Raw genomic sequence first — 26300 nt, forward strand, 5'->3', positions numbered from 1 at the left:
TTCACCCCCAACTGCATTTGTCCCTGCTTTTTACTTCCAATCTTATCCTGTTGGTCTTTAAATAAAACTTTCTGACTTCATTAAGTTTACCTGCTTCAATTTTCACATTTTTTTCAAGAACATATCGTTTGAACAAGCCCTCATGTGAGTCTGGAAATGTAAAGTACTTGATGACAATTAGAATGCAGCTAGTTTCAGATGAGGCTTAAGCTACTATGGTATGTAAAGTATTTCAATTGTTTTATACATGTTCAGTATCAGTTTTTGTTATTTGCAATGCTTTTGTAACTTGAGAGATCACATAACATTTTCTTTCACTTTTCAGGCATCGAATGTAATAGGTTATTGTACTTTTCTTCTTGAGGACACAAATTCTTGGAAAAAAATGTCTTCTAGTGCCATCTCTAGTGTCATTGACAAGACATTGTGTTACCTGCCACTCAACCTGTCTACTATTGATGGCAACAAAAGAAGTTCTGACTTAGAAGTACAGCTGAAGATCTTGATTATAGAACACCGAAGTGTAAGTCCTTTGTAATGTCCCTTCAGCACCCATCTGTTGCTTCTTGTCTGTTCATTTTCTTCCATTCTCTATGGTTTCTTCCCACTTAACTGCCCAACTTCCTCAACATAGCTGTCCTTCAGTTTTTGGCCCTTAATTATATTGGTTTTTTATGAAAGTTATGTTACAGTGAGTTTTCTGGCATATATTAACAGTATGTTAGGCTTTGCACCAAATGCCAATATATTATGCACCAAATACTATATTAATTTCTCATTCCCTTTGGTTTAAGACATGCTTAAGTGTAGAGTATCAACTCAGTTTGAGGATATCTAATATCAGAACATATACTATTTACCTAATTTTCTCCCATTGAACGTATAGAGGCGTGCCATGTGCGGTGTGCTTTACAGGGCAATCTTTAGACGTTTTGTGCTTTCATCAATTCCTTTTTAATTATTTCCATGTAACTCCTCAACTTCTTTAGCTTTGCCCTGGTCTAGTTTTCACATCCCATTCAAGAGCAAATCCTTTGTGGTAGACACAAGAAAATCTTTTATTGAAATCCCATTGATAATTTAAACCAAAAATTTACTCATTTTTGGATCATAAAGTTGCATTCTTAAAGGTTAGATAATATAGTTTTTATGGTTGGAGATTATGTTTTTTTGTTGTTCATGGAATATTCTTATGTTAATTTGCTTAAGCTCTTAATATTGTTTTTCCCTCTTTCTTTGATATGAGAATCTGGGAGTAACTCATACTCTGTTGCTGCTTTCCAGGATTCAGGATTAAGTACGAAATTTGATGAACATTTAAGTTATGTTTTGATGCCTGCTTTGTGGTCATACGAGAGAAAAATGATTTATGGTAGTGTCAGTCAAGATGTTGGTAGCCCTGAACACTTTTCAGCTGCTCTCATGCATACAGTGCCTGAAGGATATACTTTTAAGGCTTTCCCCCTTCATTTCATTCACAATTCACCGAGAAGAGCTTTCTCGTCAATTCTAAGGTAATTGTATATCATTTTTTTTTTCATTATCTTGATTTTTATCTTGTAACTTGTAAGAAGGGAAGTGTTATCTCTCCCTACCTCAGTATTTTCTTTTGTATTTAGGCACCTTCAGAGATTAATATAATGATTTGTTTTTCTAGTATCACAGATATACTGCAAACCCACTGGTATATTATATAAGCCAAGTGAGACAAGTGATGTGGTTGATTATATATTGTGGATTTTTATCTTATAGGACTACATATGAGCATATTTAATTGTTACATGTTCTCTTGAAGTAGGGAATGGATGATATACTTGAATTTTGTAAATGATTTATATGTGTCAAATTTTATTCTAGAGGCACTAACTAGCGAAAGAGGCATTTCTTAGTTTTTCTTGTTTAACTATGGAAAATGTTATCCATTCTGTCAAAAAGTGCTGTTATTTGAATCATTATTGTCAAATATATAATATATCAGAATGATTAGGAAAATCTGTCTCATGTCTCTTATCTACTGATGGGTTTCTGATAAAAAGCATTTCAAGATGTTCCAAAGAGTTTTTTCAGCACCAGAGTTGTTCGTTATGCAAGATTTTTACAGCTAAGTTTGATTTTTTCCAACTTGATGGCATAAGATGTATACAACAGGCAAAATTAATTTATTTTGTTGAACTTAAAAAATAATTCCTTAATAAACAGATTACTGTAATTCTAAATACTGTAAATGTTTTTAATGTAAGAAAAAATAACTCCCTATATTAAGTGGGCAGGGCAGTCAAATGTTATTGTTGAATAAGCACCTAGCCTAACCAATATACAACAGTTATTTAGTTTATTTACTTTCTTTTGTTGTATTGTTCACCTAAGTCAGTTCATAACCTTAATAAACAAAGAAAGACTTACGAACCCAGTTGAAAAACTATATCCAAGAGCACTCACAACCATCCGTTACCACCTCAAACTTCTGACTCCCTTCCACCACCATTTGTTTTTCCAACTACCGTCTACCATAGATCTTACGATGTCACAACAACCACCATTGCCCCATTCCAAACATATTGAGAGGACTGGCTTTACAAGCACCCAATAAAATGAACAGCATGCTTTTTCAGTGTTTCTTAAATGTATAAAGCTTACGCCTTCTTCACTAACCCATTGAATGAAAGTAACAAAATAGTGATGATTAAATTTATAAAAGTGTACATAATATATTAGAACTGAATCACCTGTCCCCTATTCACATGAATAATGAAACTTAAAAACTGACAGATAATCAGTCGTTGCACAGAGTTGCTCTGGGTAATGCTCGCCAGCTGTCATAATAGCTCACCTAGGAGCTTGTAAAAAATAGGTAATGCTATTTTTGTTTTCATTGCTTATATTAATAAAGATGATCTATAAAACAATTAAAATTCTTGTTACCTTACTTGGCTTCAGTGGGAAACGTTAGCTTATACCTCTAGGCCTGCAAATAGTAATGAGTTTAACTAGACGTAAAATAAATTACAGTATATTAAAATCATGATTATGCTCGAGCATTTAAGTTGAAAATCAAGCACGTCTGGTTTTAATAGAATTATTTCATCCATTGAGCCCTTACCTTTGCTCATAGCCAAGCAATATTTTTTCATATAGAAAATAAGCTGGTAAGTTTAGTAAATATTCCCGTCAATCATATTAATACCAAGGTAATAAAAAGACAAAGAGCAATAAATTATGTTTATTAGGGGGTTCTGTTTGAACTATTTAGTAATACTAATAAATATGGACTTACATGGTGAACTCTCATGATGGACTTTCATGGTGAACTTTCATGATTGACTTTCATGATAATACAGTACAGACAGTCCCCGGTTAACGGTGGTCTTGGGTAACAGCAATCCGGTTTTATGGGGCTTGTCTAGCGACGAAAATCGGCAATTTTCGGCGCCGAAAGTTGCCGATTTCCGCTTATCAGCGCCGGTAATTGGGTATTGGTGCCGATACATACCCACAGAGGCGCCAATAAACAAAATCGGGGCTTTTCTGCGCCAATAACCCCCGAAAATCGCCGAAATCGCCGATTTTCAGTTAGCGATGATTTTCAGTCATCATCACACCCTCAGAAACAGAACCCCGCCGATAACCGAGGACTGCCTGTACAGTACAGAATAACTGCTTTTATTAGATAATTTTGATAACCCAAACTTGTAATGCATAGGCTGATCAAGTTACCGTAGTGTTTGATGTAGAAGCATTGTAGTCTTTATATTAGAATAATCATAGTATTTGCAGTTTTTTTGTAGTAGATATGGCATTGAACATATGCCCCTTTACATTTCAGTACTTATCACTGAACAGTTTTGACATTGACTTGGAGTAAAAGTTTAAAATAAAATTTTTATATAAGTAACTTACCCAGTAATTACTTAGCTAACAATGTCTTGCCTCAGTAGCTTGAAAATTAAAAAAATTCGTGGGTAACACTTCACAGGTTTAGTGCAGGTGATTGGTCCCGCCCATAATGGGAATACCAAGAACTACTTGCAGAAAACCTCATTCTATTTCTGCCGGCATTTGGGTAAAACTGATTTTGAGGGTAGCTTTGTTCTTAAATTTGCAGGTCGGAGACTGGATTTGGGTGAAGGATTATCACCGATTTTGGGTAGCCTTCAAGCTTTCAGCTTTCAGGACAGTATTTTTTGTTTTTGTCGAAACTTCGACAAGAGAGATTGTACTTTTCCGCAAGTTGTGGTATAGTTTTATGTATTCTCTTTAAATTTACGTAAAGTGGAAATGCGTATTATGTAGAAGAAGGATATTATGTTTTGTTGTGTTTGTATTTTGTAATAAAAGGCATTGTTTTAGCCGTTTCGTGTGTTTAATTGTAAGTATATGTGTAATACTATAGTGCTTAACTACTGGTATCGGTTGTTTGTCCGGTGGTTAGTCGAAGGTTTAGTGTCAGTCTTTTCAAAGACGGCTGTGAACTCAGTCTCCTCATAACCTTGATACAGAGTGGTTCGAGCTAGTGGTGACTCAAGAATGCAGCCATAATTGTCGGTGCCTACAAATCCACTTAAGTATTCCTATTCATCTTAAAGTACATTTAGGGAAAATTTCCTTTAGGAGATATGCATATCTAAATGTAAGGAGAATTTCTTGAGGTGTGCTTTCGATGAGGGTCATGAAATAGAGATTGTGCTCACGCAAATCTGACTACTGTACATCGAGCTAGGAACAGTTGAATGTGCCAATAGTATGTTTATATTGTTTGTTTAGTTAATATACACAACGCAATGCATTGATATAATCACAATTTGAACTGTCATAAGAATGAAGCAACCTGGGTGTCGTAGTATAAGACTTGGCTATGATTAGGTCAGTACGTTTCGAATCGTTTAGGCTATGCGATAACACTGACGGTTTGAAATGCTCTACTTAATCTGAGTGAGTTGGAATAGTTTTTGTTATTAATGGTCCTGATTCAAGTTTTTTTTCATATTTCGCTGCAGTAGCAAATTTGCAATCAAATTGTTTAACTACCGTTATCGTAGTTTACTGCGCTACCACCCTTACAGGTTAACATAATAATGTAAACATTGCATTCGATGCTGAACTAATTCTTACGTTTGAGACATGTTACTGTATAAGTAAGTAACATTATAATGTAAACATTGGATTAGTTGCCTTTTCCAAATAGAGTAATAACATTTTTTTGTTCGCTACCAGGCTGATATGTGTGTTTTTTTTTTGGTAGTGAACACATATCTGAGAGCCTCAGTTAATCCCTGATAGATTTGAGGGAACTTACTGGTTTCAGCCTTCCTTTTCTGAGGAGCGTAGAATCTTAAATTTTGCGTTCGTTACCTCGTTAACCGATTAGCGTAACAAACGTAGAATTTGTGTTCTCTACCAAAGCAATATTTTCGGTATTGAAATGTATCTCTACAAGTCTCATAATATTTGATAGGAATTAGATATGTTTGTATATGGTAATGTTGGTACTTTAACTAATGTCGGTAAAGGTTAACGTTCCTTATCCGAATAGCGTAATAAACTTAACATTGTATTCGCTAATGGACTGATTTTTTCTATAATGAAATGCATATCTGCAGGTCTCAATGATGTGTAATAGTAATTGTGATATATATGTATAATGATGCTCTGTGTACTTATGTTATGGTCGGTAAAGGTTAAGTGCCTTTCCCGAGTAGCGTACTGAATGTTAATATTGTGTTTACCTCCGGACATATATTTTCAGTAATGATATGCATAACCTGTCTGCAATTCTCAATAGTATTTGATATGTTTTGAGATATGTCTGTATAATGGTACCCTGTGTACTCCAACTACTGTATTGTTGGTAAATGATTTATTGAACATCTTCTTACACTTGCTCTTGCAGAGATCTGGAGATGGAAGGGCAGTATGTAGTGGGGAGAGAATTTGCTTATTCTTACTTGCCTTTTTGAGGAGAGTAGCCGTTCTCGATACCCAGGAACTGTGCTTCGAGCCCCCAAACTGTTCACCAACCTTTGAGCCCTTAGCTCCCAAGCTACTAGCTCTCCTGGCACCAACTCTCTCCTGGCTCCAATTTTCTGTGCTTCTACTGGTCCTTGTGAATTTCCCTACTTGCTCCCGCACCTGGCTTCCTTGCTTCCCTCCCGTGCGATTGCCAGTCATGAGTTTGGGTTAACAGATGTTAATCTTATAATAGTGTAGTGTTGTGTAGTGGAGGAAGTGTCTACTCGTCCCTCGATTCTCCTAGACAAAGGTCCCTGTTATACTCCCCTAAACCTGGGAGGAGACATACTGGAAGTCCAAGGGAGGTCGGGGGGTTTACACACGGGTAGTCGCCCCCTCAGTGGAGCCTGTTGCCAGTCCCAGGTATCGACAGACAGCCACTGTCAGACTCCCCTAAACCTGGGAGGAGGCATACTGTTGGTCCATGGGAGTCCGAAGGGGTTTTGCTCCTGATAGCTGTTCATCAGTCAAGCCTGCTGTCGGCAGTTGAAGAGGCATTTTTTGGATGAGATTCGCTCTTCGCTGTCCTGTAAATGTCTCAGGGAGCAGAGTGTAGTCCAAGGGAGCAGAGTGTAGTCCACATCTTTTTATATCTTCTGGGACAGTCTTGAACTTTTGTCTCCTGAACTTCTGCTTGTTGAACGGCAGTATTGGCGCCAAGCGGACCGTCAGTGTCTGAATGTTCTTTTTCTCCGATTCTATAGCACCCAAGCATCCATCAGCAAAAAAACTTGTCTTCATATAGAGCTCCCAACACCAGCTGTCATGCATTTGGTGCCAGCCTACTAGTGGCTGACACCAATCTCTCTTTAGCTCGATGCCTATCTCTTCAAAGAACATACAGTACTGTTATTCTTTTTTGAGCACAATTTCCACTTGAAAGCCTAGCTCATGTCTTCAAGTGGCCGACACTAGTCTCTGATCATCGGGCGTCCTCTCTACAGTATCAGACTCCCTCCTTTGAGTACCATACAACGCTCTCAGGTGGTTTTGTCTCTTTTTAACCTGTTCTTCCTTCGCCTAGAACCTTCGCCTAGAGTTCCAGACGGCCCAAATTGCTCTCTTTCGTTACGTCATTTAGTGCCTCAAAGCATTGGCCTTTGCAGACAGGGACTTTGATGGACGAAATTATGAGCTTGTTGAAGAAAGCTGTCACCTCCACAGGGTGTTTGGAGCCTGACTTTGGTTTTTTAAGGGAGCAAGACAATGGTTTTCGTCCATTACTCCCTCTGATGCTTAGATGGATTTAGTCCTCCTGGTTGAATTTCTTGTCAAGAATTGGGGTAAGGATCTCTTTTATCTTAACATCAGCAGCAGGGGTTTAGAAGACAGGAGACTTGCAAGTGTTGCCAGCCTCAGCTGTCTACCAAAAGAATCACAACTACTTTCAGAAAGCATATATGCTCAGTCCTTTTGTCCTTTGGGGATAGTCTGTTTTGGGCTCTGGGCTGAAAGGAGCACCATGAACCCTTTCACTAGAGGCACCCATTCCAAAGCACCCGATCATCTTTAGAGCTCCTGGCACCAGCTTATGGGCGCCTGGTGCCAAATCCCGAGTGCCAGACTCCTGCGTCAGAGTGCTTGGCTTTTTCTAGCTGTACAGTACTAGGCTATCACCGCTGAACGCCTAGTTATTTTTCGTAAGATTTTTTAGAGCATTGTGCTTGACTGCAGCAGAAGTTGTTATTCCTGGTTGGGTTCAAGACCATTTTTTATCATATGGCCAGGCTTTTGTGTGTCTTATGGATTTTCCCAGTTCCTTTAAGCATGTCAGATATTAGTTTTAGCCAAGTACAGTGCTGCATATGTTGTCAGTCTGTACGAGGTGTTTTCGAGTCAGCACTGGGCATTATTGCATAGGAAGTCGATCCCGCCCTGATGGCAATGTATCCGTGGCTGTCAGGTATCGACAGGGTTGGCAGCTGGTCCTCTTTGTTATCTGCGAGTCTGCACAATATTCTACAAGTTTGTTCGGTTTTCATAACAAACCATACAGTCCTGTCGTCCATTCCCTGTGGCACTTGAATGGAGTTCGTGGTTGTATAGGATACTTCGTTTTCATGTCCACATACAGACTCTGGAAGATGTCTGAGAATTGTCTCACGAGACAGAGTCTGCCAGTTCGAGAGTTTTGGCTTTGACAGCTATGGCACAAGCCTTCTCTCAAGTCTACGCTCCGCTTTCTTTTGTTTTCTTTTCTGGACAGGAACTTCAGCCTGTTCCACAAGACCACCAGGGACAGGTTTTCTTAGCTGGGCTCCACTGTCTCTTCCCTAAGACCTGAATTTTCAGTTGGACCTACGGTGATAATTGTCTGAGTTTAAGTCTTTTGGAAGAGGTCACTCATCATGAGTCTAGTTTTAGACTACTTCTCACTCCTCATTCTAGTTGAGGGAGCCCACTCGGGGAACTGGGAGTTTTTTCGGGACGTATCCCCTGGAAAATGGAACCTTCTCACATATACCAGAAGAGCCTAGACTGAGGTATTGTATTCCTTTAGACATCACCACAGTTCTTATTTTTTGCTCTAACTCTCACCCTGAAGCGAAGAGAATTTTTTACTGTGAACGATTGATCAAATTTTCTCTAGTCTAACTGGAATTTCTGGCAGAGAAACTGAACTGTCAGAAACCCACTCTCACTCCTGAGTGGACCTCGATTCCCCTGATCTGTCGAGTTATGTGCTATCTATGGGGCAGGCAGATTTTGACCATCTGCCACCTTAAGGGAACCTTCTAACATAGTCAGCGGACACCATTTTATGAGATTGTTATAACTTGGACTTCTACGCTCTTCCACCGTTCGATATGGTCAAGTAAGGGCTGGGTTTTTTCAGACTCATCAGAGCATTAGTATGTCCCTTGAGGCCCCTGTTCTGAATTGTAATTATGGTTCCCGATTTGCTGCGATGGATTGATTGACTATCCCAGAATCCTTCCACCTTTTGTACCATCTTGAACAATCTCACTTCAAGAGACGCCATCAAGGGTGGTACACTCTTATGTGGACAGGCTTTGGGCTGTCTGGGTGCTTACCAAAAAGAGGGACTTTTTATAAGAAGTGCTACAAAAGACATTTGAGAAATGGGAAAGGGGATTGAGCTAAGTTTGGCTCAATAACGAGGTTTGCTCATTTACCCTGGGAATTTTTTACCGAGAACAAGGACCCTTCCATGACAGTAGAGAATACTCTCTACAGTCTTGACAGCTAGGGATATACCCAGGAGCACCCATTAGTACAAGTTTTTTCCTCACCTGGCTTCCTTCTTGCCTGGCACTAGTTACAGCTAGTAGCCAGATCTAACCAAAGCTCCTAGGAACACCCTCCAGCTCCCAGACATTTAGTAGTTAGATGGCAGCCAGTTCTGCTGGCCTCGCTTACAGCCTGGTGCCAGCCATTTGCTGAGCGCCCAGAAGTCCTCACTAACTCTGAGGAAGAATAGAGAGCTTCTTGTACAGTTGGAGCATTTTGGTATTACCTGGGAGGAAGCAGGAGTTCTAGACCATCTTTTCTATAGTGTGATAGCAAGAGTTCTTGTCATTCTCTGACTTAAACTTTTGGCCCCAACCACCGACTGGCGCCAACTCGTTTTCTGAGCACCCAGCAGTGCTCACCAAATCCGAGGATGAATAGAGATCTCTCTGTCCAGCTGAGATGTTCAGGTATTACCTGAAAAGAATCGGTAGTTCAAAGGGCATCCTTAACCTAAGGTGTTATGGCTAGATCTTGTCTCGTCCTCTGTTTAGAACATCTGGTTCTTTATACTATGGACTTTATTTTCTGAGATGCTCTCAGATTTAGGGGAGCATTTCCCTACTTTTTGACTGAAAGCTAAAGACATCAGAAAAGTTTTTTCCTCTTTAACTTTCAGGTTCTACTTGTCCCTAACGTCCATTCTACAATCATCCTACAGGAAACAGCATTAAATTTTTTACAGTACCTTGCGATTATCAGTAACTGGCATGAGACCGCGGAAGGAAGCATGGCATTTTCTCCTAATATCCCTTCACCTACTAGTGAGGCATAGAGTTTTTAGGAGCCAGGAGGTTCAAAGTACCTGAAGCACCCACCACTCTTAGTGGATGGGTTGTGGTGTTATTTCAGTGTAGGTGACAGTGTTTCTGGCTCTTTTCTGGATCGGGGTCCCGTGTCACCCGGTGAAATAGTCCATTCAGCACTTATTTCTAGGTAATTCCGTTGCTAGATACCAGAGAAAGCTAAATGAAATGCTGGAGTTACTACCCCCAGAGTGAGCTCCACTAGATGGAGTCGTGTATGGAAAAGGGTGAACTACAAAAACACGGAACCTTATCCTATAGAGATTCCCAATGTCAAAAGTCCCAACGAGAGAGTGCCGATACAAGCCCATGCACTACTCGCGGACTGTATACAAGGCAACACTAGCCGCATTCCATTTTAGCACGTTTTTCGTTCACACGTAATTTCGTTGTGATCCTTATTTTGTGCTCTATTTTGGATTTTTATGGCATCCTCGCAAGGTTCTTCTTCAGTTACTTGAGTACCAGGGTTTTGTTGTTTTTAGGCGATTGAGGCTTCTTATTTTCCTTTAGTTTAATAATTAAAGGGATTTATAACGCCCGTCTCGATCTCCTCTCACGTCTGTCTCTTGACCTCTCTTGGTCTTGGGTCGGCATGTTTGTTTTGTGTTTTTATTTGTATCCCTTTTTTTTGGGGGATATTTTACCATTAATGATCCCTAACTTTAGTGGGTTTGATTAATTTTATGTTTGTTCTGTACCCATTTACTACGAGAAGTGCTGTTTAGCGTTTAGGCTACGAGCTACCCCCTCGGGCCCATTCGCTTTTTATCATGGCTTCATTACGAGAGTGATTTTTATTACGGGAGTGATGTTTAGCGTTTAGGCTACGAGCTACCCACTCGGGCCCATTCGCCTTTTATCATGGCTTCATTACGAGAGTGATGTTTAGCGTTTAGGCTACGAGCTACCCCCTCGGGCCCATTCGCTTTTTATCGTGGCTTCATTACGAGAAGTGTTGTTGAGCGTTTAGGCTACGAAGCTTCCCTGAGCCCATTCGCCTTATTATCATGGCCTCATTATGCTTTATTTTTGTCACTCACTTCTCTTAGCCTTTGGGGATCTTATTTTCATTGGTACTGTTACGGTTTTTACTTTGTTTTTACTTTGTTTTTATAATTTTGTTTATTTTGTGAATTTTGTGTTCCCTTCCTGGTCAAGTGCTGTCTTGCTGTTTAGGCTACGTGGTTCCCCCTCGGGCCTATTCGCTTCTTAATTTTGGCTTTATTTTGCCTTGTTTTAGACTCACTTCTCTAACTGTATGGGAACATGATTTTCATTGGTACATTTAATTTTTGACCTTGTGCTTGGATGCTTTTGAATTTTGTTAATTTTGGGATACTTTCATTTAACTGGAGGTCGGTCATGTCCCTTCACGTCCATGTTGTGTTGGGCCTGCCTATCCTCCTACATATACCTTATAGACAATTTTTGTTTTATTATGATTTTTGAGTTATTGGTTAGCCTTTACCCCTCTCCTAGGCTTCCTTCCTTTACATCGCCTCAGTTAGGTTAGCCTAGGGGTTGGCTGTAACACTTTTTCCCTTCAGGGAAAAATCGTTAAGGAGGGGACGATCTCGATCTGTACGTATGAGTTTCATGTCGGTGATCTCGTTCTGTACATGTGTGTTTTATGTCTGGTGCTTCCCTTTGTTTGGTTTTGGCTTGGATATATTGCCTACGTCCACCCCTCTCCCTGTTTCGGCTTTTCACTTAGGCTAATGTTCCTAATAAGTTAAGCTGGAATAGCGAGGGTTTACCTGCGTAGCCTATCCTAGTTCAATCCTTCTTTGGGTTGCTTACCAATGGTGACCGGGAGTGCTCTCCCACTCCTGTTCACACTTCTTTTACCGACTATATATATGTTATTTTGTGGTTTCGAGAGTCCCCTTCTCTCCCTTTTATCCTTTGCTCTCTCTCTCCCCTTGGTTTGTTTTCAAAGTTTGTTAACTTTCCAAGGCTTGAGAGCAATTATCCTTATTTTATGTTGTAGCCTACATCCCCTCCCTTTGCATTGATTGATTGTCCTCGGTGTGTCTGAGTTGGCACTCCACCTGGACCTGGAGGTGACCGGGAGTGCTCTCCCCACTCCTGTTCACACTCCTTTTATCTTTCATTGCTCTCCTGGCCGTAGAGGTTTTTGCCCTTCCTCTCTTTTTCTCTCGCTCTTGTCGTGCAACACAGCTTACATAGCGAGGGATCTATGAGAATCTCTGGGCGCCCGGGAGTGCTGTCCCACCCTGGTCGCTGCTTTGGGTTACCAACCTCCTGGCCTATCTTTCCCCCTTCCTTTTACGTCGACTATTTCCCTTCGTGGTGCTTCCTACATGTTCACACCTCACTGTTGGGATCTCATACGAGGCCAGTTAGCGTTTTCCACCTAACTGTCTTCTGCTTTATTTACTTTCGGCGTTCCCCCTCCTTTTTGCTACTACCTGTTGGTGCCGTTATCTTGTTGGGCGCTCTCCTTGCTTACTGCTACGGCGGTTTTAGTGTTTAGTGGTCGGCGTTTATTCCCCACCGCTATCACTTCGTTCAGGATATCCTCCTCCGGGGTTTTCCTCTCTTGGCTCGAGTGCGCCCACTTCCAACAGTTCATAACCTTCCCACATTTTGTTCAAACATGATTGCTTCGGAATGTTCCGTTGACTCTGTTTTTATGTCTATGAGTTTTGTCCTGTTAGCCCGGTTTTCTCTCCGGTTTTCTCCGGGGGTTTTCCTGGTCTGATTAGGCTAATGGCTGCTATGGTACTCTGCTCCGGCATCCGTTCCAGCATGCCCTTTTCTCATACGTTTTCGGCTGGTTTTGTCAAGTGCAGGAATGCTCCGTTATCCTGCAACAAACCAGCGGTCACGGAGTCTATAGCTCCCATTCCGGTGCGCAGTCTGTTTTGGATTTATAGTTTGGCACGGAAGGTTATGAAGTATGCTATGCTCTCCTCGAGCAGACTTCTTGATGAACCCGTAGGTTTTATATTTACCTGTCGGTTTCGTCTCCGCCACAAACTCCGCCTCATGTGACTTATTCTTGACTTGGAAGGTTGTAAAATGCGCTATGCTCTCTCGAGCAGGCTACTTGATGAATCCGTGAGGTTTTATTTACACCAGTCGGTTTTATCTCCGCCAAACGCCGCCTCCTTTGGCTTATTATTAGTCGTTTGGCACCCGGCAGATTGCGTTGTACTCTATGCTCTCCCGAGCAGGCTACCTGATGAATCCGTAGGTTTCATATATACCTGTCGGTTTTACCTCCGTCAAGTTCCGCCTCATGTGGCTTATTAATAGTCGCTCTTTCGGCGATAAATCGGTAGGTTTCACATATACGCCTATCGATTTCACTCCGCCAAACTCCGTCTCCGGGCGGGATTTTCGTTATTTCGGTAGGTTTCATATAAACCTATCGGTTCTCCGCCTCTTGTGGTTTATTAATAGTTAATCTTTCGGTGTTTGGGCTCTCTCCGGGCGAGATTCTCGGTGGATCGGTAGGTTTTATATACGCCTATTGATTTCCTCCGCCAAACTCCGTTTCCGGGCGAGATTCTCGGTAAATTGGTAGGTTTCATATACACCTATCGGTTTTTCCTTCGCCAAACTCCATCTTATATAACTTATTAATAGTTGTTCCTCCGGTGTCTGGGGTCCTAATTTTTCCCCCTCCTGTAGGCCGGCCACAAGTCTCGTAACTCTTCGTTTCAAGTTAATTGTTTACGGAGAGTTTTCTGAAGACGTTGCGGCCTTCTGTCTCGTTCTCGGACCTGTGAACATCGTCCCGGAGCGATAAGTAGGTGCGGGAATAATTGAGGCAAACCTTTTCCGCTTAGCTCGGAATTAGGTGAGGCAAACTTTTCCTTTAGGGGATTCGTTAACTTCTCATCCCTTTTCGACGGTTCCTGGTCTACCGTCCCTAAGGTGAAGTCAGTAAAAAAAAAAAAAAAAAAAAAAAAAAAGACCCTTTTTTAAACCAAGAAGACCCGCTCCGGGGCCCCCTCAAGGACGTCTCGGATCTCTAATCCGGTGCCATCTACGAGTTTGGCCTCGTCTTCTGGAAAGGGACACGGTCCAAGCAAAGCAAGGCGGTTACCCCCTCCTTCCTTTGTTGAAAACTCTTTTACGGGTCTCCTTATAAGGAGCTCGATTTGAGGGTCATTGTCAACCTATTAAACTAACTATCTACCTCATGGTCCGTGCCTTCCCTTTCCCAGGAGCTTAAATCCCAAGAGATTAATCTCAAGACTCATTGTCAATGGATCACCTGTTAAGTCCTGCTCCGTTCGAATTCTGTCGTTCGGACACCTCCACCTCTTTTCCCCTCCAGTCTGGGGAATCTTGGTGCCTTCCCTTTATGCTTCCCAGCATGAAGGCACCTTCCTGTCGGGGGTGTGGGCACACGGAGGTTGGTGGAAGGGCATTTCTTCCCTTCCGGTCTGGTATCCTCTTATCCGGGTTTTACCAGACTGTCAGAACGAGCATGGCATCTGTCTGGCAGGATCCATAAGTGAGCCCTCAGCTAGGGGCTGGACACATCGTCTCCTGAGAACTCTAACGGAGTGGCAGGCGGAGAATTCCAAGTTCATGCCAGCTGTGGGGTCTTACCGTGCTCTCTTTGAGAGCCCTGTTTCTTACCCCTTGTGCTCCGAATGTAGCCCCTCTTATCAACAGGCTTGTTTTGAAAATGTATCGCTGAGGCATTTCCGGGAGACAGATATCACAGATACATTCACAGTGAATCTTCTAACCCCGGACTATGCTTCTGATTTATTCAGCGTACAGCTCCTTAAGCTTCCGGAGTCAATTTTCGGAAGCTGAAACAGGGTGTAAGTCAGGCTTGCCCATTCCGCCTTGGGCTGAAAAATCTTATGAACAGTTTCACCTGGAGAATTAATCTTTTCCCCAGGTGGGCGTTGTTACGGCCCGTCTGGGGCTACTAATGTTACCCAGAGCCTCCGTTCTCATGGGTGTCTACCCTACGAGCAGAAACGGTCTGATCTTGCCGGGACCTGTCCCAAGTCCGGCAAGAAGTTCATGTAGTTCAAGAACCCCCCTGCTCAGGCGGTGGTGCAGGCTCTTCAGGTCTCTGCCCCTAGACAGCCGTCAGCTCTCACTCCCAGCCTCCACCTCGATGTGTGTGGGTTCAGCCAACACATCAGCCCTTTGTAACACCCCGTGTGTCTCTGCCTCCCCCACGTGCCTCCGCCGGAGTTTTCTTTGCTTCATACGAAAACCTAAGGAAAGAATTTTCACTAGACATTTGGCCAGAGGCTCTGACCCTCGGGGTTATCATAGGAGCAGGGAAGCATCCTACTCCTCTCCGAGAAATTGGGAAGGCATTCGCTTCACGGGAGGCATTCAAGCCTCCTCCCTGTAGTATTTCTCATATGGGTGGGAGGCTGTACCATTTTCGGGGCCACTGGAACTTCAGTTCCTGGGCCCAGAGTATAGTTATCAGGGCCCGGGGTGGAGCTGGACTGTTGTTCCCCCCCCTCCAATCAGGTTCAATCAGCCTCCGGCCAGAGTTCTGGGGGTCTTTGTGAATGGCCTGTCAGGCTTTTTCAGCCTGCCAAGGAAGTTCCCTTCCACTGGAAAATTTTTCCGGCGTGTCCTGTTTGTTTTCCTTATTCATGCGGCAAGTCTCGGTTGCTTACAGTCTTGTGGGTTCGGATCCTACTGCGCCGTGGAGCCGTAACCACCTCTATAGACCTTTCCGATGCTTCCTTTCACATCTTGGTTGCAGAAAGGTCCTATCCCTTCTTGGGATTCAGGATCGGGGAGCAGGCGTACCCCTTCAGGTTCATGCCCTCCTCAATGCGGCTCCAGAGTCTTTGCCAGTTTGAACAATACCGTAGTTCAACAGCTCCAGTATTAGGAGGCTATGCTAGCTGCATATCTAGTTGCCTGGCTCATTTGGGCACCCAGCGTCGGGAATTGCCTGAGGGCGCCGGTCATTATAATCGGTTTCTAGAGTCTTTGGGCCTCTAAGTAACCAGGAAGGAATCCCACCTGATTCAGGAGGGTAGCCTTCCGTAGTTATGAATCCAGTGGAAGTGGAAAGAGATAGCAAGGACGTCCTATCATTTCATCATCTCAAGCATACCTCTCGCCGTGCCCAAGAAAAGGTCCTGGGTTTTCTCAGTTTGCTTCAGTGACGGTTCTCCTTCTGAAGTCAAAGCTGGGGTTTATGCCCGGGTATGGTGGAGTCAGGGACGTGCCTCCTGATTCCTCCTGCTTGAATAGTGGCCTCCGGCCTTGCACAACTATCAAGTGCTTACCGAAGTCAGTTCCTCTCCAGCTTTCCCCCGGCCTCAGTATTCCACACTGTCACCTCTCTGGGCGGGTGAGGTGGATATTTTTTGGCCCAATGAAGTACATGGTACTTAGTCGGTCACGTTCGGCAGTTCCATATCAACGCTTTGGGGGCGGTGACAGTCTTCCTGTCCTTGGGAAACTTCTTCCCCCCAAGAGGTTTCCTTTTAGGCTGGTTCTGAACAAAACAGCAATAGTGCGCTGCGTGAACAAGTGGTTTTGGACTCGAATTGCTTCGTTCAGGTTATGGTTCATTCTTCTCCATAACCAACAGACGCAGGTGCCTCTGTCTACCACCCTTCTCGTAGGGGTCCAAAAGGTCACTGCTTTTTCCCTATCCAGGGCCTCCCCCCTGGTGTCAGAATAGTCCTTAGACGGAGCGTCATTCAGGTAGTCTTGTGACTTTTTCCTGGGCCTGGAAGTAGGTCTGTTTGCAACCCAATTCAGCCACAAACTATCAAGCTGTCCCGTCTGGTATAAACTCAGCCTGCGTCAGCCCCCTCAAACTCTGATGTCCTGGCTTTGTGGTCTTTGTGAATCTTACAGTTTAGGAGGAAACTGATATTGGTCCTGTTATTACTGTTTTCCTGAAATCAGTTAAGGGATCCTACTCTACTGCAGTATGGTTCTGCAGTTAAGTAACTAGCACTCTTCACACAGTTTTGAAGCTACAGTACTGATGCGGCCGCATTGGCCTCGAGGAAAGTGTTTTGTTGGAACTAGACTCACAGGCCCTTAACTTTCATCCCTAAGGTCTGTGTTCGTCTAAGAACAGTACTCCGTCCACATTCGGTTTCCTGGTCTTTGAGTAATGTATCGGAGTTAGCTTGAGGTAACCAACAATCATCTTGTTCTTACCTTTCCTTGTTAAGGAGTCCCAAAATTTTTAATCAGCCTAGCTTCTAGTGTTAGTTTTCCTGTACTGTCTGCCCTGTCTGGCGGAACCAATCAGTTTGGTTTCCCCTCATCAGGGTTAGTGTTGTGAATTCCTCACCCTAACTTACTATCTACAATTGAAGGTCCTCATTTTCGGTGGTCACCTTGGAAAGTACTCCCCTTTTACAAGGTCTGTTTCTGTGTCCAGTTTTCTCCTTGCAGGCTTTTTAGACAGGACCTCGCAATTTTGTCAGGTCCTCTCCTTTAAAAAAGGGGGGCACTGTCATTGGTCTGCAGGGAAGTATTTTCTTAATACAAGCCTATTCAGGTGCTATTCTAAGCTCATGATCTTAGACGGTGACCACTTACATTATTTTCATTACATGAACTTAGAGGACCTTACTAATGTTCAGGGTAGAATTCTCCTAGTTTTCAATGTTTCTATTTAAGTCTTTAATAGCATAAGAATGATGTTTATTTCTCTGTTATTATTTCACCGGGTGACACGGGACCCGATCCAGAAAAAGGATTTTGACAAAGGAAAATCTATTTCTGGAGAGGGGCCGATGTCACCCGTGACCCACCCCTGTTTTTTTCATTCTCTCCTCCTTGATAAACTTCATTCTAGTGAGGTGGGTGCTAACATGGAATGCGGCTAGTGTTGCCTTGTATACAGTCCGCGAGTAGTGCATGGGCTTGTATCGCACCTCTCTCGTTGGGACTTTTGACATTGGGAATCTCTATAGGATAAGGTTCCGTGTTTTTGTAGTTCACCCTTTTCCATACACGACTCCATCTAGTGGAGCTCGCTCTGGGGGTAGTAACTCCAGCATTTCATTTAGCTTTCTCTGGTATCTAGCAACGGAATTACCTAGAAATAAGTGCTGAATGGACTATTTCACCGGGTGACACGGGCCCCTCTCCAGAAATAGATTTTTCCTTTGTCAAAATCCTTTTTTTACATTGGTACTGCACCCAGGGCAAGGGCACCTTTTAAAGTTTTGCCAGCTATCAGATAACTCCTTAGCTGCATAACTTCCACTGATGCTTTGGTAGCCATCGGAGTACTCCTTCGCTACAAAGCTCCCACTTAAGTAGAGGTGACCCTTGGCTTTACCGCCACGCCACTACAGGTTAAGTTGAGCAACAACCAGAGGTAATTCTCTACTGCAGACTCTCTTAACTGTTAAAGAACTACAAGCATTGTACTCAATGCTAGTGACTTTATATTTCAAATTCATTATGTGACTTAATGTTTTTGAGTAGAGTACTGCATATCCATGTATCCCACTTCCTGTCAATGTGGAATCAGCTAGGTAATTACTTGGTAAGTTACTTATATAAAAATGACATTTTTATGATAAAATAAAGTTTTATATATACTTTCCCAGTAATTACGGACAGAGCCCTTCCTCCTCCCCGCTGGTGAACATTCAGCATAAACAGAATGAGGTTGTCTGCTAGTGGTTCTTGATATTCCCGTTAGTGGGCAGGACCAGTCACCTGCGCTAAACCTGCGGAGTGTTACCCACAAATTTTTTAAACTTCCAAGCTACCGAGGCAAGGTATTATTAGCTAAGTAATTACTGGGTAAGTATATATAAAACTTTATTTCTGGATCGGGTCCCGTGTCAGCCGATGAAAAAGTCCATTCAGCACTTATTTCTAGGTAATTCCGTTGCTAGATACCAGAGAAAGCTAAATGAAATGCTGGAGTTACTACCCCCAGAGCGAGCTCCATCAGATGGAGTCGTGTATGGAAAAGGGTGAACTACAAAAACACGGAACCTTATCCTATAGAGATCCCAAGGTCAAAAGTCCCACAGGGAGGTGCCGTTACAAACCCATGCACCACTCAAGGACAGCACACAAAAACACCGCTAGCCGCATTCCATTTCAGCAAGCACCATCGGTCACACGTTTTTCGTTGTGCTTTTAATCTTGTGCCTTTTTGCATCATTTTGGCTTCCTCACAAGGTCTTTCGTCACCTAAGTTGAGTACCAGTATTTCGTTTTTTTAGTTGAGGCGATTGAGGCTCCTTATTTCCCTTTAGTTTAATAATTAAAGGGATTTATAACGCCTGTCTCGATCTCCTCTCATGGCCTCACGTGACCTCCATGCGTGGTTCGTGATCTTGGGTCGCCCTATTTTTTTCGATCTTTCTCACGGTTCCTCTTCGTGTTTAGGAGCATTTTCCTTTTCATGAGGTCTAATTAGTGATTTTGATTGATTAACGTTTGTTTCCCTTTGCTTCGAGTTGAGGGCTGGTGTTTTAGCGTCGGGCTTCCCCTGAGCCTATTCGCCTTTTATCAATTCATTAACATGCCTTATTTTTGCCCTCCTCTTCTCTTAGCTTCTGGGAATTTTATTTACGTTAGTACTTTTAAGTTTTTTGTTTTATCTTTAACCCAGTGTTCGGATGCATTTGATATTTGATGATTATCATGGATATTTCTTTTGTTACGAGGTGGCCATTTCCCTTCACGTCCACATCGTGTTGGGTATGGTCCTCCTCTTGTTTTGTATTGTTATGTTTTTATTTTATTTTATCCTTTTTTATGGGTTGGTGTTAGCTTTGGATTTCCTTTTTGGGGCGTTAGGCTTATTGCCCCCTTTTTCCATGAAAAAGGGGGTGGTCGTTCATTCTTTTTATAATTTTCACATGCCCTTCATAAGGTTTTGTGTTCGTTTTTTCCAATGCGGCGCTTTCCTTAAGTTTTACTAGGGTCTTCTCCTTTTATGTTCCCTTCCCCTGTTTCGGCTTTTTGCGTAGGCTAATAAGCCTCTCGTTAAGCTGAAATAGCGAGGGACCTCATGTTGCTTCCCTCTCCCTGTTTCGGCTTTTCGCGTAGGCTAATGAGCCTCTTGGTTAAGCTGGGATAGCGAGGGGCTTCATGTAGCCTACCCTAGTTTGGTATTTACTTAAGGTTAGTTCCAGTTTTTGGTTATGTCGACCCATCCTTTTCCCCTCCTCCTCCCAGTGCTCTCTCTTCCCCTTGATTTGTTTTCAATCTTGTTAACTTATCCAGGTTTATGAGAGCATTCCTTCCTTTTAGCCTATAGCCTATGCCCCCTTCCTCTGCATTGTTTGGCCTCTCCTTGGTACGGTCCGTGACTTTACCTCTTTACCCTCCCTCCTGGGACTGTTGGTGGCTGGGAGGGCTTCCCCCTCTCCTGTCCACCATCTTTGGGCATCTTTATCTCCCTGTTCCCCCCCCCATGGAGGAGGTTGTCCCTGTTCCTCTCCTGCTTCTCTCGCGTTTGCTGGGTAACGACTCAGTCAGCGAGTGGGCGGGAGGACACGGAACGCCCGTTGTGCATTCCCACTCTCTGGTCGTTCTTTTTCGGTTCTTCCTCCGGGGGTTTTCATTCCTCCCCTTCATACGTCTTCTCCGGCATGTCGTTTAATTTGACGACACTCCGGTTCAGTCCCTTCTTCATTGCCAGCTAGAGCTTTCCGCCGACTGTCTTCGTGTTGGGCTTTTGACGTTCCCTGCACTTAGCTAACTACTGTCTTCTATCGGAGCGCATTCCTTGCTTCCCGCTCCGCGGTTCTAGCGTTGCTTATCGGTCTTCCGTTATCGCTAGTTTCATATTATTTTTAGTTGCCGGAATGCGCTTTCTCCGACAGTTTAACCTTCCCATTTCATTTCATTTTGTATCCGTCACTTACTTTAAGGCATGTTACCCCGGCTAGTTCCGGTAAATTTATTTTGTTTTATTTATTATTTATTTTGTTTTGTTTTGTTGGTATGAGATTTTTTTACCCGGTTACCTCCCGGATCATTCCGGCTGGTTTCACGGCTTTGTTTAATACTGTGTTGCTCCGGCACACTACTCCGGCACCTTACACAGTGTACTCATAATCTCATACTCTTACAGGTGGTACGCTGCCAAGAAGAAGGGTGCTCCGCAGCCCTCCATCAGGCCAGCGGCCACGAAGTTTGTCGGTCTCACTCCGGATGTGCGGTCCACGTAGGGGATCTTATTGTTTGGCACCCTGACGGATGTGATGTTTGCTACGCTCTTTACGAGCAGGCTATCGATGATTCGGTAGGTGATCATGCATCTTTCCTTCTTAGCCAACTATAATGTTTACATTTTATCGATTCCCTCCGCCTTCGGTAAAACCGCAATAATGTTTTTCTTCCGGCAGGCTGACCGCAAGTCTCGTGATTCTTCGCTTCAGGCCCTTAAAGTCTGGGTTAGCGGCTTTGGGCGCAACGTAGGAGCTGGCAATCCCTACATACTCTCGAAGGACATTTGTAATGTCCTTTTTCCCGGCGCTTGGATCACAGCTTCTGTCACCGACGAGGTTGCTGCTCCGTTGATTGCCGGGATTCGGGGAGTTGACCCAGCCCTCTCCAGACGGTTCGGCTTTGAGCGGCGGCGCGCTCCAGAAGACGCGCGGAACTCGATCTTGGCCTTGAGTCTCTGAGCATTATCCCGGGCATCAAGCAGGTAAGGGGGTAAGTGAGGCAGGTTCTTCACTGTTTAACTCTCCTTCTTCCTCTGTTGCTTCTTTTAAAGGCTTCTCTAAATCTTCATACCTTTCGGGCACGTCTGGGTCTATTGCCCTCGAAGGTGAAGTCCGTTAAAAGAAAAACCTTACCTACTCCGCAGGCCGATATGGGGTCCCTTCGGCGGCGTACGGACGACGAGCCCGTTCCGTCGACGAGTACAGCCTCCCCTTCCGGGTCCCAAGCGGAGCCTCAGTCACGTCAGGTAGTTCCCCCTCCTCCTTCTTTGGATACGTTTCATTTCTTTGAACAATTCCTGGAAAGAATCGACGCCAGGTTTGAGAAGATCGACGCGAGGGTAGACAGCAAGCTGTCTGGCCTTGCTTCTTCTTTTCAGTCTCTTTTGAAGAAGGTGGAATCTCAACAAGGTTCTCGTTCTAGGTCTCATTCTGTTCCTGACCCTTCCACTCTCCCTCCCTTTGATCTAGGGAATCCTTGGCGTCCTCGCCTTTATGCTCCAGCACGAAGGTACTCTTACCATAGAGGGTTTAGGCATGAGGAGAGTGGAAGAGTTGGAGTTCTATCCTCCGACCTGACATCTCCCTACACTGGTTTTGCCAGGCTGAAGGGAGAGGTTTGGGAACAGGTCTGATAAAGTCCCTAAGGAGACGGTCATCTATCCTAGGGACCAAGCCCAGTCGTCTTTGATGAGGACCCTTACGGAGTGGCAAGCGGAGAACACTAAGCTTACACCAGCTAAGAGAGTGTTCACTATGTTCACTCTCAGTGATGTTCTCCTTCTCCCTTGCACTTCGAAAGTGGCCTCCCTGATTAGCCAGGCTTGCTTTGAAGGTAAACCCCTTCCTCATCTCCGTGAGACGGACCCTACATCTCTCGTCTTTCCCGGAGGCACCGAATTCTGGAAGGGAGCCCCTAATACGTTTACGGTGACTCGGCTTGACCCAGACTGCGCCTCTGATCTGTTCAGTGAGCAGCTCCCTAAGATCCCGGAGACGCTCTTGAAAACAGAGGCTGATACTAAGGAAAGGCTCGCCAGGTCTTTGAACTCTTTGGCTTTAGCGGAAGCAACTTCTTTGGTTTACAGGGAAGATCCATTATTCCAGGTCTTGACGAAATCTCTCTTGGCGAGTTTTCAACAAGACCTGTTTGACTTTATGACTGCCCGACTGGCCTGCCGGAAGCACATCTTTTCAGCAGCCACAGTTCGGCATGAACCAAATAAGCTTCTTAAGAGTTTGATCTGGGGAGCTAATCTTTTCCCACAAGAAGAAGTTGATGCAGTCTTATCTGAGGCAGCTAGGGTCAATCAGAGCCTCCGTTCCCGTTGGGGTCTGCCCTATAAAAGGAAACAGTCTGATCTTGCCAGCCCTCCCACAAAGTCCAGTAAGAAATTTAAACACTTCAAACGTCTTCCAGCTCAGTCCTTGGTTCAGGTTCCTTTACAAAGTCAGCCTTCGACCTCTTCCTCCCATCCTCCGCCTCAGTATGTCCTGGTAAACCCGGCACATCAGTCTTTGGCTGCTCCCTCCTATGTCTCCTCCCCAGCTTTCAATCCTGCATATGAAAGTCAGGGGAAATTTCGCTCCAGACAATCAACCAGAGGCAATAAGCCCCGTGGCTTCGCTCGGGGAAGGGGAGCCCCCCGCTCCTCTCCCAGGAACAGGGGAGGTAGAGGCTCCAGAGGGGGGAAGCAAACACAGGACCGGTGACATACATCCTGTGGGCGGGAGGCTGTACCATTTTCGAGCTCGGTGGACCTTCTGTCCCTGGGCTCAGAGTATATAGTTTCAAAGGGCCTAGGCTGGAGTTGGATTGACAATCCCCTCCACCAGTCAAGTTTTATCAGGCTACGACCAAGGATCTCGAGGACTTTGTGGAGGATCTCCCTACAGAAACAGGCTATAAGAAAAGTGAGGTCTCTGAAGTTCCAAGGCAGGCTCTTCAGTGTTCCCAAGAAAGGTTCCAACAAACGGAGAGTAATTCTGGACTTGTCCGTCTGAATTCCTACATTCGTTGCGACAAGTTTCGGATGCTTACTGTCTCCCAAGTTCGGACCCTACTGCCCCGTGGAGCCATAACCACCTCTCTAGATCTTTCCGACGCCTATTATCACGTCCCGGTTGCGAGAAGGTTCTCCCCCTTTCTGGGGTTCAGGCTCGAAGGCAGGCATATTCCTTCAAGGTGATGCCTTTTCGGCCTGAACATAGCCCCAAGGATTTTTACCAAGTTGACAGACACGGTCGTACAGCAACTCCGATCTCAAGGGATTACGCTGGCCGCGTATCTCGACGACTGGATCATCTGGGCATCCAGCGTCGAGGAATGCCGGAGAGTTACATCCGTGGTGGTCGACTTTCTAGAATCCTTGGGCTTTGTGTAAACAGGAGAAGTCCCGCCTGGTTCCGAGCAGTTGTTTTCAATGGCTAGGAATCCAGTGGGATCTGAATTCTCAGTTGCTCTCTTCCTCCTCCCAAGAGGAAGGAGATAGCCAGAGCAACCAGACAGTTTCTCAAATCCAAAAGGGCCTCTCGGCGGACCCAAGAACGAGTCTTGGGCTCCCTTCAGTTCGCTTCGGTGACAGACCTGTTGCTGAAAGTGAAACTGAAGGACATCAACAGAGTGTGGCGGAGTCGGGCAAATATCAGTCTCAGGGACAAGGTGTCTCTGATCCCCACATCTTGAAGAAGCGACTCCGTCCTTGGTCGACTGTCAAGAGCCTGTCCAAGTCAGTCCCCTTCAATTTCCTCCTCCGGCGTTGGTTATCCACACAGACGCCTCCCTAAGCGGGTGGGGAGGATATTCTCAACACCAAGAAGTACAGGGGACTTGGTCCTCATGTTCCGCCAGTTCCATATAAATGTTCTGGAGGCCATGGCGGTCTTCCTTACCTTGAAGGAGCTTCTTCCCCAAGAAGATTCACATAAGACTGGTTCTGGACAGCGCCACGGTAGTCCACTGCATAAACAGGGAGGTTCAAAATCGAACAGGATCAACCAGGTAATGATTGCACTTTTCTCCTTGGCCTGCAAGAACAAGTGGCACCTATCTGCCACCCATCTTGCAGGGGTCCGAACGTCGTAGCAGATTCTCTCTCCAGGACAACTCCCCTCGAGTTGGATTGGTCCCTAGACAGGGGCTCGTTCAAATTGGATCTGCCAACTAGTTCCGGGTCTGGAGGTAGATTTGTTCGCAACCAAGCTCAACAACAAGCTCCCTCATTACGTAGCTCCCAACCTGGACCCTCAAGCTCTTTTCACGGACGCAATGTCATTGGATTGGAACAGGTGGAAGGTGATCTATCTGTTCCTCCAGTGAACTTGTTGTTAAAAGTCCTTCACAAACTGAGGACGTTCAAGGGTCAAGTAGCTCTAGTGGCTCCCTACTGGCCAAAGAGCAGCTGGTTTCCTCTTCTACTAGAACTGAAACTTCGCCACATCCGAATCCCCAGTCCGAAACTAACACAAGTAGTACAAACTCAGACTGTGTCAGCTTCCTCAAAAATCCAAAATGCCCTGGCTTTGTGGACTTTATGAAGTTTGCGGCTCAAAGGGATGCTAACGTTGATCCTGTCAATACCATGTTCTTGGAATCAGATAAGCGGGTCTCCACTCTTCGTCAGTACGACTCAGCAATTAAGAAACTAGCACTCTTTTTAAGAGAATCTGAGGCTACAGTAATGACCATAAATTTAGCAATCTCCTTTTTTAGATCACTGTTTGAGAAGGGTTTAGCCGCTAGTACTGTTACTACAGTCAAGTCGGCTTTACGAAAAGTGTTCTTGTATGGTTTCAAAATTGACCTCACAGACCCTTACTTTTCTTCCATCCCTAAAGCATGTGCACGTCTGAGGCCAGTAACCCGTCCACATACGATTTCCTGGTTTCTAAATGACGTGTTGAAGTTAGCCTCAGATATCGATAATCAGACCTGCCCCTACCTTTCCTTGTTGAGGAAAACGTTGTTCTTAGTTAGCCTGGCTTCGGGTGCAAGAATTTCAGAGCTGTCTGCACTCTCTAGGGAACCCAACCACGTCGACTTCCTTCCATCAGGGGAGGTTTTGCTGATTCCTCACCCTACCTTCCTGGCCAAAAATGAAGATCCGCAGCATAGGTGGTCACCTTGGAAAATTCTCCCTCTGCCTCTAGACCTGTCCCTGTGCCCAGTTCATACTTTGAGGGCTTATTTAGACAGGTCCTCTCACATCTCTTCTGGGCCTCTCTTTATCAGGAAGGAGGGGGTAAGCTCTCTATGTCTGCTATTAGACAACAGATCCTTTACTTTATCAAGCAGGCTAACCTGACTCAGTCCCAAAGTTCATGATATTAGAGCTGTGGCCACCTCCATTAATTACTTTCATTACATGAATTTCACGGATCTTACCAGGTACACCGGTTGGAAGTCACCCTTGGTTTTCAAACGTCACTATTTGAAATCCTTAGAAGCTCTTAAATTCTCAGCAGTCGCGGCAGGGAACGTTGTTCCTCCCTCTGGTTCCCTTTCTGATTCCTAGTCATTTCCTCCTCCACTGCCTCAGTTATCCCCTTACGGTCATTTCAGTCAGGCTTGCCTTGACTTCTC

General features: G+C 44.4%; 1 protein-coding gene across 2 annotated transcripts in view; it reads left to right on the forward strand.

The window, feature by feature from the left end:
- The window catches only part of LOC136828402 (centrosomal protein of 76 kDa-like), a 48545-nt gene that overhangs the window by 16353 nt on the left and 5892 nt on the right, over window positions 1-26300 (forward strand). For both annotated transcript variants that reach the window (XM_067086432.1, XM_067086433.1), the window contains exons 10-11: window positions 326-523; window positions 1285-1514. In XM_067086432.1, coding sequence (XP_066942533.1) covers window positions 326-523; window positions 1285-1514 — 428 coding nt within the window. The remainder of the gene's footprint in view (window positions 1-325; window positions 524-1284; window positions 1515-26300) is intronic.

The sequence above is a fragment of the Macrobrachium rosenbergii genome, chromosome 42, assembly GCF_040412425.1.
Source record: "Macrobrachium rosenbergii isolate ZJJX-2024 chromosome 42, ASM4041242v1, whole genome shotgun sequence".
In the NCBI taxonomy this organism is placed as follows: domain Eukaryota; kingdom Metazoa; phylum Arthropoda; class Malacostraca; order Decapoda; family Palaemonidae; genus Macrobrachium; species Macrobrachium rosenbergii.